Consider the following 15,886-nt stretch of genomic DNA (forward strand, 5'->3'; position numbering starts at 1 on the left):
CACCTGTTCTGGCGTAATGTTTGCCACACCCCTAACAGGGGAAAAGGCCTCATATGTGATTCAACATTGCCTTGAGGCCTGGAGTGCTTGGGGAAAACCCAGAATTTTAAAAACAGACAATGGACCAGCATATACCTCTCAAAAATTCCGACAGTTTTGTCGGCAAATGGATGTTACCCATCTAACTGGCCTACCTTATAACCCTCAAGGACAGGGCATTGTGGAACGTGCCCATCGTACACTCAAATCATATCTGATTAAACAAAAGGGGAGTATTGAGGATGTTCTACCCTCGGTACCAAGAGTTGCTGTATCCATGGCACTTTTTACCCTTAATTTCTTGAACTGTGATGCCCAAGGCCACACTGCGGCTGATCGCCACAGTTTAGAGCCTGATAGGCCAAAAGAAATGGTAAAATGGAAAGATGTCTTGACTGATCTCTGGAAAGGCCCGGATCCTATTCTTATAAGATCCAGGGGAGCTGTGTGTGTTTTTCCACAGGAGGAAGAAAACCCCCTGTGGATCCCTGAAAGACTCACTCGAAGAGCTCCTTCACAACTCCAGAATAAGAAGGATGGAGGCCAAGTGGGTGATGAAGACTCTCCTACTCGGGATGATGGTTCCTAGTATGATGGGAGAGTTACGGTGGGCCATCATGTCTACCTTCCCCCTACCGATGCCAGTGATGCAGAATGCCCAGGTGTTCCCTAGATTTTTCACAACTAATAGAGAGTTGGGGCTTGCCTTTTTGCCTTTAGATCCTCAGATACAGAGTTTTCAGGATGAGAGAACCTTGTCATTAGTAGGAAGCTTGTGCTTTACTGTGATTTCTTCATTAAAGGATAATTTTATTCATATGGATCCAGAAAGATCTAATGCTAATCCTTTTGAATTAATGGAAGCTGTACTGATCTTTCTCCTATGATAGTGAGAAGGGACAGATTACTTTTGATTGGAAAGGGGCATTAGGCAACAGTCTGAGTGAGGGACAGAGCTCTGGATCATCTGATTGGTCCTCCTCCAATGTTAAGTATACCCCTTTTAAGAGAACTAATTATTCAGCTGCCCTTTATTTGGGTTGTGAGTAATGATACCTTAGGTAAGAATCAGAAAGAAATAAATTGTTCTGCTTAGAATTGTTTTTATGCATTATGCTGGGATGCTATTAAGCACCCTTTTGCTTTGGTAATGCGCATGCCTCGATTTATTCCAGCTCCTGTTGAGGCGCCAAGTAATTTGAGTTTGTTTAGGGAAAAGCGAGATTTTTGGGATCTCTGCTATTATTGTGGGCCTGATAGCCACCGCCGCGGTTACTGCTTCGGTTACCGCCTCGGCCCTTGCACTTTCTGCCACTGTGCAGACAACTCAAACCATTAATGAACTATAGGCCACTGTGACCATGGTCCTAGATAAACAGGCCACTGCCAATTCTCAGATACAAGGAGGCCTGATGTTGGTAAACCAACAGATTAATTTGGTTCAGGAACAATTGGATATATTGTGGCAGATGGCCAAATTGGGATGTGAACAAAGTTGCCTGGCCTTTGTGTCACTTAGTACAATATGAGAATTTTACAAGAGCAGCTAACCTGTCAAAAGCTCTGTCTCAACATTTATTACAGAATTGGACTTTTGAGTTTGAGCAGACACTCCGTGAGTTGAGAATGGCGATCCTGCAAGTGAATTCGACGCATCTGGATCTTTCTCTGATGGAAGACCTCTCCCCCTGGATTTCATCTGCATTTTCTTATTTTAAGGAATGGGTGGGGGTAGGATCATTTAGCCTAGTTCTCTGCTGTGGAATAGTGTTGATGCTTTGGATGGTGTGTACGCTCAGAGCCCAAACAAAAGGAGAAAGTGGTGGTGGCACAAGCACTTGCTGCCTTAGAACACGGAGCATCCCCTGACATTTGGTTAACCATGTTAAAGCAATAGGTCGCTGGCCTCCCAGCTCTTGCACCCCACGAGGCTAGTCTCATTGCACGGGATAGAGTGGGTAGGCTTCAGCAGCCCAAGGAGTTGCAAGGCTAAGCACTGCACAGGAGAGGTCTGCGGTATAACGACTTTCTCCTGGGAGATAAGTCATCTTGCATGAAGGTTCTATGTCATGATCTCCTTCCCCCAGAAAAAAGACATCGGACTGGTCAGGACTTCCTCTGGGGATAAGACCCTGGAGAGGAGCTTTGTACATGTTCCGAATTTGCACATGGGGATTTGACCTCTATCTCCACTCCAAAGTTGTGGGTGTCCTATTGCTTCAAAAATAAATGAATAGGGGGAGATGTGAGGAGCCGCCCTCGCTATCGCTATTGCCGTTAGAAGATGGCGCTGACATCCACTGTCAGTTGGAGTTAACTGTCGCTGTCAGTTGGAGTTAACTGTCGCTGTCAGTTGGAGTTAACCGTTTAAACTGTGCCTCTCCCGTGACGTCATCTGGGGTGATGTGCAAACCACCAATCCCGGCTCTACACATCTCACTCGGAGCTCCTAGGCTTATATAAGGGGCTGGGTTTCTTAGCTTGGGGTCTCCCTCTAAGAAGCTGATCATCTATCTCTCAAGATGCATTAAAGCTTTACTGCAGAAGGATCCGAGTGTTCTGCGTCGTTCTTGCTGGCGAGACGGTAGCGCGGGACAAATACTATCTTCCTTTAAGTGACTGTGGTCATTGTGTTTATCACAGCAATGGGTAGGCAGCTAATACACCATGCTTCTTCCCTGTTTTATTTGCAAGTGTAAGCTGCAATCACAATACTCTTCATGGACAAATGACTTTTGCTTATGTTTGAGGAGTGCACAACAAACAGTGAAAAATGAATGGATTTTCCTTGAAAGAATACGAACAACAGCTCTACTTTATAAAGCTGTAGTTCTCCTTACTAGAACATCTGACACAGGTGTTTTATTTTGTTGTTTGTTTTGACAATGTTTTACTTTTATGGTTGTTCTTTATTTAGAAATATCTTAAAATAGGCACTCTTTAGTTAGAAGTTACCTATAATTAAAAGTATTGAAAAATTAGCATCCCAGATAGATCATTGTTGTATGTTTCATAATATCATACATAATCAAATTCTTTGCTTGTTAGAATAACTGAACTTGATGCAGCTTTCTGTGAGAAAATACAATTCAGGAAACTTTATAGATCTCTCATGTTGCTTTCCTCTACATGAACACCATCCTCTGAGCCTGGCTTTTTGTCCTGTGAGCTGGAACAACAGTGTTGAACAATCACTGTCTATGCATGACTGAACATCACAGTAATCTTGTAGCAACTTGGGTATTTACCCATGAAGTAAGATTTTGAACTGTGAACTAGCCTTTTCTTCTTATATTTTTTTTCCATTTCCCTTTCAGGGATAAGTGTAGTAAATTTCTAATTAAATTTAAAAAATCATCTTGAGGTTTCTTTCTGTATTGCTGCTCTCTTTGCATTCACGTGACACAGTCATCTTCTGAGAAAATCATTGTTCAGGAAAGGTGGCTCCTTTTGTGAAACTGTAATGTCTGAATAGTAAGGGCACTTTCAACATGTCTGTTAATTTTAGGGACTTTCACTGAAGGTAAGGAAGGAAAGTCCCAGAAGCCAGGGCAGTGCTCCTCACACCTGACATCCTGTAGCATCAGACATGAGAAGAAATACAAATAAAACATAAGAAGAAATGACTAGTGCACAGTAGTCATATGTATTCCTTTCCAAGCAAGGGTGAGGCTGTTGTCCATGCAAATATGTGAATATCCCACTCCTAGAGAAAACATCTGGGACATCCTTTGCCAAGACCCTTTCTATGATCCAAATTTTCTCTGAGTATAGCCTTTATGAAAAATTTAGAAAATTTGATAGACATTTTACTCCAGTTCATTATTTCCTTTTAGATAATTTCAATAATGTTTAAAATGACTTTTCTTGTCAAAGACTCTGAACCTTCTTTAAATTTGATCCTTGAGAATTTTCCTAAAGTAAGTTGAATGAAAGCATCCTACCATTATGTTCATATCCTCACAGCAAAAACAGTACAAAGAAATTATTAATAATCTGTAACTGAAACACATACACCTTACCTATAAAAATTATAATATTTGTGACCAGGACAGTCTTTGAGAAAAGTGACTCTCAACCTGTGGGTCGCAACCCCTCTATCAAACCTCTATCTCTAAATATGTACTACAATTCATAACAGTAGTAAAATTTCAGTTATGAATTCACAACAAAAATAATTTTATGATTATGGATCACCACATCTTAAGGAATTGTATTAAAGGGTTATAGCACAAGAAAGGTCAAGAACAACTATTTTAGAAGTATATGCAGCTTTTCCAAAATGCTCATAGTTAATAACTGAAAGTAACTACCAAATGTGAGAAATTTGAAAACACTTACTTGTAAAATAAAGAAGAATTTAGAAATAGGAATAAGAAATATGTACACAAAAAAGAATCAGAGCCTATTACTAATGTGTACAATAATATAATTCTAATCTCCATGTCATTTTTGCCATTTATATATGCTGATTAATGTGATTATCATTTGCATCTCCTGAAGTTAATCTTTAAATTTAAGGATTGTCATCAGGGATAAATTTTCCTCCTCCTCTACACATGTTTTTGCTTGTTTTCCATCATGGATTTTCAAGTCACCCAATTCAAGGTCAAATAATCTGACAATATGTGTTTTCTGAATTATTTTGAAAACTTTTACAGATTGTTATCACAGAATAGAGAAGATCACACAATGCTGATTGAGGTACATATGCTCTGAGATTGCAGTGTTACAAATAACAGATGATACACACACACACATGCTTAAAGAGATAGATCACTTAACAATGTTACAATGTTGGGTTAGTAATTAACTTCTTCATAGCCTGACCGATCACATTTCATTTTCTACAATATCTCAAACTTGTCACCAAAACAGTTTTCTCTATTTACATGAGATTCCTAATAACCTTTGATGACTCATATCAATCAATGACTACTTAAAACAAGATGGAATGGTGGGTATAGTATGCAAATGGAGATTTTGTTCTGTGACACTTACTTGTGCTGATGAGTTCAGACTTGCTACTCTTCGGAGCTGGTCTTTCACACTGTGTACCTGACCAATTAGTGGAGCATCTAGAAAGAGTGAAACAACAACAAAAACAGCAAGAAATCAGTAAATAGCAAAACACAAGTCCATCAATGCAGAGACTTGAAATAAAACCAGTTTTGAAAGAAGAGTCAATCATTACACATTCATCATGATCAAGGACTTTCTGACTAATTAGTTTCACATTTTCAGTATGCTGCAGGTAATTTCAACTGGGTAGCATTTGTTGAGATATGTTAAAGAAAAACATCAAGCAGCTACTTCACCAATATTGAGTGTTCATGTTAAACAAAAAATTTTTTTAAATTAAATTTCTCTAGTTTGTTCAGCGGGTTGTTAAAAATCCAAGGTGTAACTAACATCTAGGTCTTAAGGTGTTGGCTTTTGAAGAGCTATAGGTATATAAATATTATAGTAATCAGAGATAGGAAATGTTAAATGCTATGTTTATTAAAAAGAGCTTAAATGAATCTCAAGATGTGGTAGAGAGAAATTGTTTCTCCATATTGTTACCACAACATTGTTGCTATAAATCTAGAGGAGAATGAGAGGTTTACATTTGATGAAAATTTATTCTTAACACAAAGTAGAAAAATCTAAATAGGTGATGACAAAAAATGAATGTGAGTCATTTTCTCTAAGTGTGAATAATATTTACTAGGTAACACAAATGCCTCTGTGAGTTTGCCAGCATCAAACCGAACACAAACAGTATCTTTGGCCTCACTTCTTATTTAAAATTGCTTTCAAATATCACCATATTAGAATAGTTGTACACTAGGTAAAGAAAGCTTTCAGGCCCATTCCAAGTGAATCTTTCTCAATGTAATGTGCAGTATTTAACTACAATATAAGATTTCTGTCACAATTAATTCATATGAATAATGTTGTTTTCCAAAGTAGGCTTTTATCATACCATTACTTTATATATCTGTAAAAACATTATAGGCTCTCATAAATCTTGGTCACATCCCATATAACCATTACACAAACAAATTCAAACCACAAAAAAATCTGGTTTCAAACATAGTAAAGGATAACAAGCACAGCTGTCGGTACTGATTTCTTTGAAGTATATAGTTATTTGATTAATAATGACAACAATAAATCATGAGCATGAAACATGGTTCAAATGGAAATTAATACCATTATTTATATTATGATTCAAGCGATTACTAAGCGTTGTTTTCAGATAACCTCACAGAAGTCTTACACAAAGTTTGATTTTCTACACATAGCATTTTTGATAGGAGTACATTATATGTAAGTAATTGAAACACATAAGTTAAAATCCAAGTCTGTGGGTCTTTTTACAAGACTGAATCAGAGTAATGCAAAAGGCATACAAAATTAGGGTAAATGAAAAAAAGTGAATGAAATGTTCAGTTGTGTAAAACATTTTGTTGTTTCACACATATGATTTTATAGATGTTTGACCTAGAAAAGGAACTCTTCCAACTATTCACAGGTTCAATTCCCAACACAGTCCACAGATAACTAAAAAGTATGATGGTTGAAGACATTTTGAGAACACGTTCTTGAGGAAAAATCTAATTGCTGCAAAATTCTTTTCACTCTATGTAGCATCACATCTCTCAAATCTTTCTAATTGACCACTGGGAATGTTTTGCATGCCTCAATGATAAATTTGTACTGATTACATACTTAATTATAAAAGCTGATATATACATCTAAGTGTGTGCAGCTATATTGAGTTGTTTTTCAAACAACAAAGATTTAGTCTTTATGTCACCTGATTTAAAAAGCAGACTGAGGTTCAACTTAAAATATGAGAATAACATCTGCTATATTTTATTGTCCTTCTAGAACAGCATTTCTCAACCTGCGGGTCACAACCCCTTTGGAGATTGATTGACCCTTTTCATAGGGGTCACATATCAGATACCTTGCACATCAGATATTTACATTGCAATTCTTAACTGCAGCAAAGTAACAGTTATGAAATAACAACAAAAATAAACTGGGAGGCCAGCACAGGACTGATCCAGATCCCCTGAATGTGGGTGTCAGTGAAGAGGCCTGGATAGTCTATAGGGCCCTGGGCAGTAGATCAGTACCTATCCCTGGCATGTAAATTGACTTTGGGTGTCCATCACAAAGAGGGATGCTCTTTCAGCCTGGACTCTTGGGGGAGGATATAGGCCCTGTCCTGAACCAAATGACAGACCCTGGATATCCCCAATGGGGAAGGGAGTGGGGATAGAGCAGAGCCAGGAGGGCGGGGCTAGTGAGGGGGTGTAAGAGGAGGGGAGGGAGAGGGAGCTGGGATTGACATATGAAGCAAGCTTGTTTCTAATTTAAAAAATGTAATAAATTAAAGAAAATAATTGTATGGTTGGGGTCACCACAACGTGAGAAACTGTATTAAAGTATCAAGTCTTTAGAAGGTTGGAGACTACGGTTTAGAGATAAAAATCTCTGAGATCATCATTATACTGAAATGAGTAAAATGACAAAGTGAAATTACCTAGGAAGTGGTGGATCAAACACTAATTTAGCAGAATATGTTCTGACATGAACTTAATATATCTTGTGTTAAGAGAAGCTTTTTCTTTGTGAGAAGCCTTCCCGCCAGCCTGGTTCTAGAGCCACATCAATCCCAAATAAACACACAGGAGGCTATATTAATTATGAAGGGAAGCTGTTGGCCTTGCTGATTTCTTACTGGATAGCTCTGACTTAAGTAATTACCCCATAATTGTTAATCTAAGTATGTTTCTTACCGGAGAATAGTTCCGGGCTTCATACCCCATGGTGTTACATGTCGGACTCCTTGTGTTTCTCCTACCCAGAGTCCTTCTGGACTCCTAGTCCCTCCTATCTAGATTCCCTATTGGCCAGACAGTGCTTTATTGACAAATGCACAGGACTTCCCCCAAAATCTTGTATTATGCATGGTGCAGGAAAATATGCTTCAGAGCCTAAGGCTAGCAGAGAGTGTGAAACAGACTGTGGAGATAAGAACAGTAGGAACCTAATTAAAAGCCTTCAGCTCTTTAAGTAGGGCAGGTGGTATGTTGTTAACAGTGTGGTCTAATTTTCCAATTCATCTATGGCTAAAAGCCTGGCACTTATTTCAGGTAAGGAAGTCACATGCTCATGTTCTTTAGTTCTCTTACCTTTAAATGTTGGAGCATGCTTAAGTTCCACATCTTCAGGGAATAGCTGACTTATTTTATGTGGGGGATAACTTTCTGAGTTTATAGTAAAAATAATTATTTTTTAATGGTAATGCATCTTAATCAGTGATGCCAAGCTTACAATTTCCCTGTATTTCTTATAAAGTAATGTTTTACAGCCGAAGATAAAATAGGATATGTTTCACTGTCTTCCTTTTCTTCCAGACTTAAAAATAATCTCTTTGAGAGATTAAATCACATAGAAATCATTATTCTTGTTGCCTACCTTACAAAATTACAACCTAAGACATTTGCTGCTCCAGAAGTTTCTCTTCCAGTGGGTAATTTAAAACCAAGCATTTAAAAACCATCTTTATAGAATTTAATAAATCTTCATATCTAAGTGGAACGCAATGATCAAGGCCATTAATGGCCCAGCACTGAAGGAAATGAATTTGCAGATCATCAAAATTTCCTGTTCAACTGTTCACTGAATTATTTGCATAATCATACTGACTATAATTTCTCTGGCATCTCTTTACCCCTTTCTTTATTCATCAAAAAATATTCTTCATCCAAACTTTAGCCATATTTGAAGCTATACTACTAGAATTCACTGCTCCCTCTGTCTATCTGAGAATTAACACCTGCAAGTTACATTCCCCATCGCGAATACCTGGTGTCATTTGTTGAAGAACTATCCTATAGGTATTTCCCAGAGTGAATAAGCATGAAGCATAGAGGACAGGTTTTATATTAACATTGTACCACTCTGAATTATTGCAAATTTTAATTAAATACTGTTGGGCTAGAGACAGAAGATTGGTAGAGTTTTCAGTATTTAGTCAAATAATAATACGCACACACATCAATCTTCCCATCATCATCATCATCATTATTCTCCTCATTTTGTGCAGGTATGAGTTTCTGATACAGGATTGCTGATTTCCATTTCTTTGTCATTATTTCTTACAAAGAACAACTTTTAAGAGATACAAAATTTATCTAGTAATGCATTAATTTCTTAACCTTACTTTTTCATTTTTATAAACCATAAGCACAAAATCCTCTTTGTGAAATTTCTAAAATGTCCTAAGTTAGAATAATTACGAAACTGAACTTTTCATGAAACTTCAGATTCTAGCTACCTATATGTCAGGGAACTCCAAGTTATCTAGAAATTGTGACTGGGGATCTATAAGATAACAACACTAATCTTATAAAATAATACATAACATGCTTCAATAAATATAATTATTATACACACAGAGTATATTTTTGTAGCAAGTTTTACTTAATCTTTTTTTATTGTTAGGTTCAGAACAATAATATACAATCCCAACCTAACCACTCAAAAGTAAGTCCTTTACATAGTATCTAGCAAGAAACAAATTAACTTTATCCAATCAGTTTTAAAAATTACTTCTCATCTAGATTTTACCATATAAAATATACTTCTTTAGTTAATAATGACTTTACAATTTATGCAAATGTTGTGTAGTTATACTGTTTTTGTTTCAATGAGCTCCCTGTAGTAAAGGGTGTTGTCTTGGTAAAGGCAACAATGCTCAGATGTTACACATAACCAACACTACTAGATTGTCAAAGAAAACTTGTGTATATGGAGTAACATATCTTCAAATTGGAAGTTAATATTTAGTACTACAAATACCACCTATAATTCAATTGTTAAAATCATCAAAAATATAAGTATATGAGCTTTAATATATAAAGTAGTAGAAGGAATTTTTGTAAAGAGAATTAAAATTAGGTATACTACTGAGTATATATTCAAGTTCTCAGATAAGATCTCCATAATAACAATAATGAATTCATATGATATGCTCCTGTCATTTTGCAGAGATGTGGTCTAATGTCTTCTATTTTGGGAGGATTTCAAAACAAAATAAATAGATTAATAAATGATTTTCTCTTTTCATCAAATTTAAAGGTCATGAAATACTTCTGGCCACAGTGAAATTCAAAGGTGAAACTTAAAGCAACTGAAACTGTATTTCTCCTTATTGACTATGTGAAATTTTTCTTCTCAAGCATGATGACAGATACACATGAAAAGGAAAAAAACTCTTAATATAACCTACTTTTCTCTACATAGGAATTAATGAAGTAATCAAGAAATTCCACATGTACTATGTGGGTCTCAGTGTTCCTAAATCTCACTCAATAAAATTAGGAAGTTGAATACTTATAACACATCATAAATTTTTTAAAACAATATTTTATATAGTAAAATTGTATATAAATTATGTCATTTGAAAGATACTTATTAATTCTCTAAATAAATTTGGTTCTGAACCTGAATGTAGCACAAGCTCCATTAGGTCTTAATAATGAGACTCCTATCTTTGCTTCCCTAAACCTCTAAGTAAGTTTTTTGTTGTTGCTTTTCTTGCAGTCTCTCTGCAACAAACTACACAGGCTCCAAACTCCAGAGGCACTTGGGCTCCAAAAGACCGAGGACTTAACTGCCCTAGACCCTCTGGTTCTGTCTTCAGGCAGCCCCTGCCCCAAGTGCTTCTTCAGCACAATTCTGTGTCTGTTTTACAGACAGCCAGCTCTCTCTCCATCACAGACCCCTTCTCCTCAGGATGCCACTCGGAGCTCATAGTTGTGCTCAGCCTATCTGCTCACAGTAGCAGTTCTCCAATCAGAGGTGTTATGCAGCTTTATGCTCCATCGTCTTTGTTGGCAATTTGGTGAGGCAATCGGGAATTCTTAAAGGGGGGGATTAGTTAGAGAGAGAGAGAGAGAGCGAGAGAGAGAGAGAGAGAGAGAGAGAGAGAGAGAGAGAGAGATATTTCTTCCCATAATAAAAAGTGGGAAACACTATTACAACGGAGGGACTTTGGTCTCTATATTATAATACACAGGACGGTTTGAAAATGGAACAACTAAAAGGATGATAACTAATTTAAATGGAACTTATATAATGCCAGTTATGAACATTATCAGATTTATTATTTTTGTTTTATCACCAAAGAAGTTGGTTAATATGAGTGCTAAGATAAAAGAGTTAGTACCAATTCAGAATATTAAATGAAAACACTTTTGAAATTAAAATTTCATCAATTCCTGTGCCACTTCTCAATACTTGACTCTCTGTCCTGCAGTACAGTGAAGATATCAATATTCTTTTTCATATCAACCTGACACTTCAGTTGAGATTCCAGTATACCATAAATATGTGTCTGATATATTTTGTGGATTTTATTGAGAAAAGGTATCCTGTATCTCATCAGGAGGGTCTTGAATTTACTATGAAGTTTTTTAATTCTATCAATTAACTCTCTGAAGTTAAAAAAGCACAAGTATAGGTGACCTATATGATATGCATGAAATTTGAAATTCATCTGTCCAGAACTGAAATCTAGGCTCCTACTTCATCCCATTACCCGTTTCTCATATCTCATGAGGGAGCAAGCATCCTCCCTGATAAGTCAAATGATCCCATGGATCCAGCCCAGTCTTAGATCTAACCATTTTCCTTTAGATCCACCTACATTTTACATGTTCACCCTCTTATTCCTATCCTGCTTTACTCCTTTCCATTTTACCTTCCTTTCCTTTTCTCTAGATAGTTTTCTAAGCAAATTAAACATTACAAACATAAAGCTTTTAGTTTTCTTGAAAAATTAAGACTAACAAATTCGGAAGTTGAATAGGTAAGTAACAGTTACATAAATAGGAACATTGTTTTTTTTCTTTATTCTGACACACATTATATAAAACAAACAACAACAAAAAAGCAAGAAAATGTTACCACATCAAAAATAATGGAATAACATTAAACCTGCATTTGAAATCATACATGATATAAGTTTTTGAATTTAACTTATTTTATATGACTGGAGATATGGCTCAACAGGAAAGAGCACTGTCTACTTTTTCTGAATACCAGGGCTCAGTTCAAAGCACTCTCATGGCCGGCACACAACAATCTGTAACTGAAGTTCTGATGCCCTCTTCTGGTCTGTACAGACACCATTATACATGATGTCCATATTGCACACAGAACACTCTCACATTTAAAACAACTATTTTTAAAATCCTAACTAAATCCTATGAATGTTAGTGACAGTTATGTGACTTGATCTTTTTTTGGGGGAGGAGGGGGACACTGGGGACGGGACACATGGACTGGCAGTGGAATCATGACTTATCCTTATCCTGGGGGCATGAACTTGTTATTTTTGAGCACATTACCATGGTGGGATACCTTGGTCAGCCTGACTGCAGGAAGGAAGGAGCTAGGTCCTGCCTCAACTTGGTATATTGGACTTGTTGACACCCACTATGAGCTTATATATATATAAGGGTGAAATGGAGAGAGGTGGAGGGAGGAAGAAGGGTTGGGAGAGGAACTAGGGAGAGTATGTAAAATGGAAAAAAAACAAATAAAAAAGAAAAATGTTTAAGATTTTCTAACACATAATCACTTTTTTGTATTATTCGGCTAATCTGATACTTCCATACTTGCAAAGACTAATTCTACATCCGGTTAAAACATCTATTTTTCTCCACTGTTTATCAGTGTATCTTTGAAAAAAAAACATGGAGAGGAAGATCCCCTGGAGATCTGGTGGGGAAGAGGAAAGAGGCCACAGCAGGTGGTCTGGTATTGAGCTAAGGATGAGACTGGGGCATTGGATTTGGAGGATAGGAAGAAACTTGGATATCTGTGGCTATCCTACTTGGTTCCCTGGCCAGCATAGCTTGTGGGTTCGCAGGGAGTGCCTGCTGGTGATGGGGGGTTTGGGATAATGGAATGAGATGGGGTAAGGAAACAGGGAGAAGGTCTATGTGGAGTTGGCAGCCACAGCACATGTTTTGTTACAGAGCTCAGGATGAGGATGGGGGTTGGATTTTGAGGCGGGGGGGAACAAATTAATGTGAACACTTTCAGAATTCCCTCTTTTATCATTTGAAAATAAGTAGCATATTAATGTTATCTATTATCTGTACACTAATACCTCCTTAGCAGGTGATCTGGAGTTTAAACTTGCCCAGAAAAATGTAATGTGTGTGGTATCTATTCCTGGCAGCTTGAAGAGAATGACAAAAGCTAGAACAAGTTATTGACTGATTCCTTGTATTGTAAAGGACAGGTATCGATGTGACAGGTTATCTTGGGATTTGCAGTTCCAAAACAACATGCACACTTCACATTTTATGTTTTGAAAATACTCTAAGGGGCAGAAACAAATCAGTAACATGCAATGATCTTACTGAAGTGTGGACACCACAGACTGCTAAAGTTCTCAATATCAATCTGGAAATGTGAGGCTTCTTTGCAATCACTCTGAAACTCCCTTGGACTCTTCCTGGCTGTTCTCTATGAAGAAGGTCTGCTCCACTTTATAGCCATACCCTGGTCTCTATGAAGAAGGTCTGCTCCACTTTATAGCCATACCTCCACAGCTCAGGCTGCAGATACCTTCTGCAAGGCTACAGATGTTAGCAACCACGCCCTAGCCATGCCTCGAAATACAGAAGTCTAATTTCTATTTTTGTAAAAGCATGACAGAAACAGAACGCCTATCATCCTTCAAATACCTTAGCCACAGTTTCTCAAGCACAAACCATAAATTACATCTGTTTTATTCCCTCTAAAAAGTTGAAAAATAATCTCATGTGTCTAATCAGATCATTATATTAGATCAATTGCAAATGCAAAAGAAGGAGTATGTATTTCATCTTTTGCTGTGGGGCCTAACCCTCAGTTTCCCACATGCTCACCTAAGAAATACATAAACTTTTATTAGCTACTTTGGTGTTTTTTATAAAGCCAACTCCTGCCTTGATATTGAATGTCACAAGAAGTGTCCATCTTGCCACTTCTATGCCTACTCTCCCTGTGGCTATTTTTGTCAAGGTCACCACACTGCAAGTTGATTGGCTGTTGATATAATTATATCTTTCTTTCAAGAGCAAGCACATCCTTTACGCTGTGAGATTCTCACATAGTTTCCCTTTTATTTTCAGACTTCTGAGAGCTAGGTTACACCAGTTTCTGATCATTTTAAAGCCAGTCAAAATATTTTCACACTTCTAGCTTTTAAAGTTGTCCAATGTTTGAGAAACAATGTTCCATGTGATTTTTGGAGCTTCTGTTTTTTAGTTGTCACATCAGTCTCAGGTAGCTGACCCAAGCACTACAGGGTATAGGATATAGATATAGGATGATAAAATTGAACAACACTGAAATCTCAACAAGCAAGGTCTGTCACTCTGTTTTCGTACTATTTACTAGAAAATCCATTAGTCATTTTTTAAGTTGAAAAATATTTGTCTTATTTTATATTGAAAATTAGGATTCATTATTAAATGCTTTTTAAAAACTCATGGGTTTTTCTAGTATAGTGGTTCTCAACCTCCCATAAGACGTGACCCTTTTATACATGTCCTCATCTTGTGGAACCATAAAATTATTTTCATTGTTACTTCATAATTCTAATTTTGCTATTGCTATGAATCATCATATAAGTATCTACGTTTCCCAATGGTTTTAGTTTATCTCTGTGGAAGGGGCATTAAAATCACAAAGGGGTCATAACCCACAGGTTGGGAACTGCTATCCTAGTAGATTCCCCTGTTAACAAGATCTTTCAAAACCACTGTGAACATTTGCATCTCCAGTGTTACTACTATTATCTATGAACCCATTTAAATCAGTGAGCTAAGTGTGTAAGTTGCTGAAAATTGCTTAATCGTTTAATATTATTCACCACAAGCATCATTTATTTGATAATCCTCTAAAACCTAAATATCTGTGGTAGTTTGAATAAAAGGTGGTCCCCATAATCTCATGAGGAAGTGGTGCTATTTAAAAAGGTTCAGAAAGTGTGGCCTTATGGAAGTAGGTGTGGTCTTGTTGGAGGAAGTATGTCACTGAGGTGGGCTTTGAGGATTTAAAAGCCCATGTCTGGAGAAGCATGTCTCCTTCTCCTTCTTTCTACTTATGAATGTGGATATAGCTCTCAGCTATTACTGCAGCATCATGCCTGTCACTGAGCTCCTCACCATAAGGACCATGGAGTAACCTTCAAAAACTATAAGCAAGCCCTCTTGAGAGTGACTTCTTTTATAAGAGTTGCCTTGGTCATGGTGTCTCTTCATAGCAGTAGAGGAGTGACTAAGGCAATATCCCACCCTCCCTCATTTCTTTGTACAGGTAGAAGAATCAGAATGTGTCATAACATTCTTCCTCTTTCCTCACATCTTTTCAGTGAGAGGGCCAGGAAGTCCAAAGCAAGACAGCGAACGACCAACAATGACAGTTGGAGAAGACAAAACAAAATGAATGAAAATAACCTCTCTTCATAAAATGATATATAAAGTGTGCCTAGTCCTTCCATCACATAATACAATAGAAGACCCAGAACAGTGAGAAAATTCTATTCCACAGTCTTGACAGTAACAATGTAGATAAAGTTGATCAAGTGCATGATAAAATAAATTATTCTTGTTTTTCTTCTGGCTCTTAACTGTGAACAGCTACTAACAAGGAAAAGGTGCTCTCATAATGATGTGATGATTATTAAACCACAGGCATAATACAATCCAGGCACTCAGTCTTAAACTCTGAGGCAATACAGAGAAATGAAAAGGAACATGGAGAATGAAGGTTAATGGTT

General features: G+C 37.1%; 1 protein-coding gene across 5 annotated transcripts in view; it reads right to left on the minus strand.

Moving 5' to 3' along the window:
• Positions 1 to 15,886, minus strand: part of Lrp1b (LDL receptor related protein 1B) — a 1,890,041-nt gene that overhangs the window by 16,706 nt on the left and 1,857,449 nt on the right. For all 5 annotated transcript variants that reach the window (XM_040745299.1, XM_040745298.1, XM_040745301.1 and 2 more), the window contains one exon: positions 5,041 to 5,117. In XM_040745299.1, the coding sequence (XP_040601233.1) occupies positions 5,041 to 5,117 (77 nt within the window). The remainder of the gene's footprint in view (positions 1 to 5,040; positions 5,118 to 15,886) is intronic.

The sequence above is a fragment of the Mesocricetus auratus genome, unplaced genomic scaffold (genome assembly GCF_017639785.1).
Source record: "Mesocricetus auratus isolate SY011 unplaced genomic scaffold, BCM_Maur_2.0 Super-Scaffold_100004, whole genome shotgun sequence".
NCBI classification, from domain to species: domain Eukaryota; kingdom Metazoa; phylum Chordata; class Mammalia; order Rodentia; family Cricetidae; genus Mesocricetus; species Mesocricetus auratus.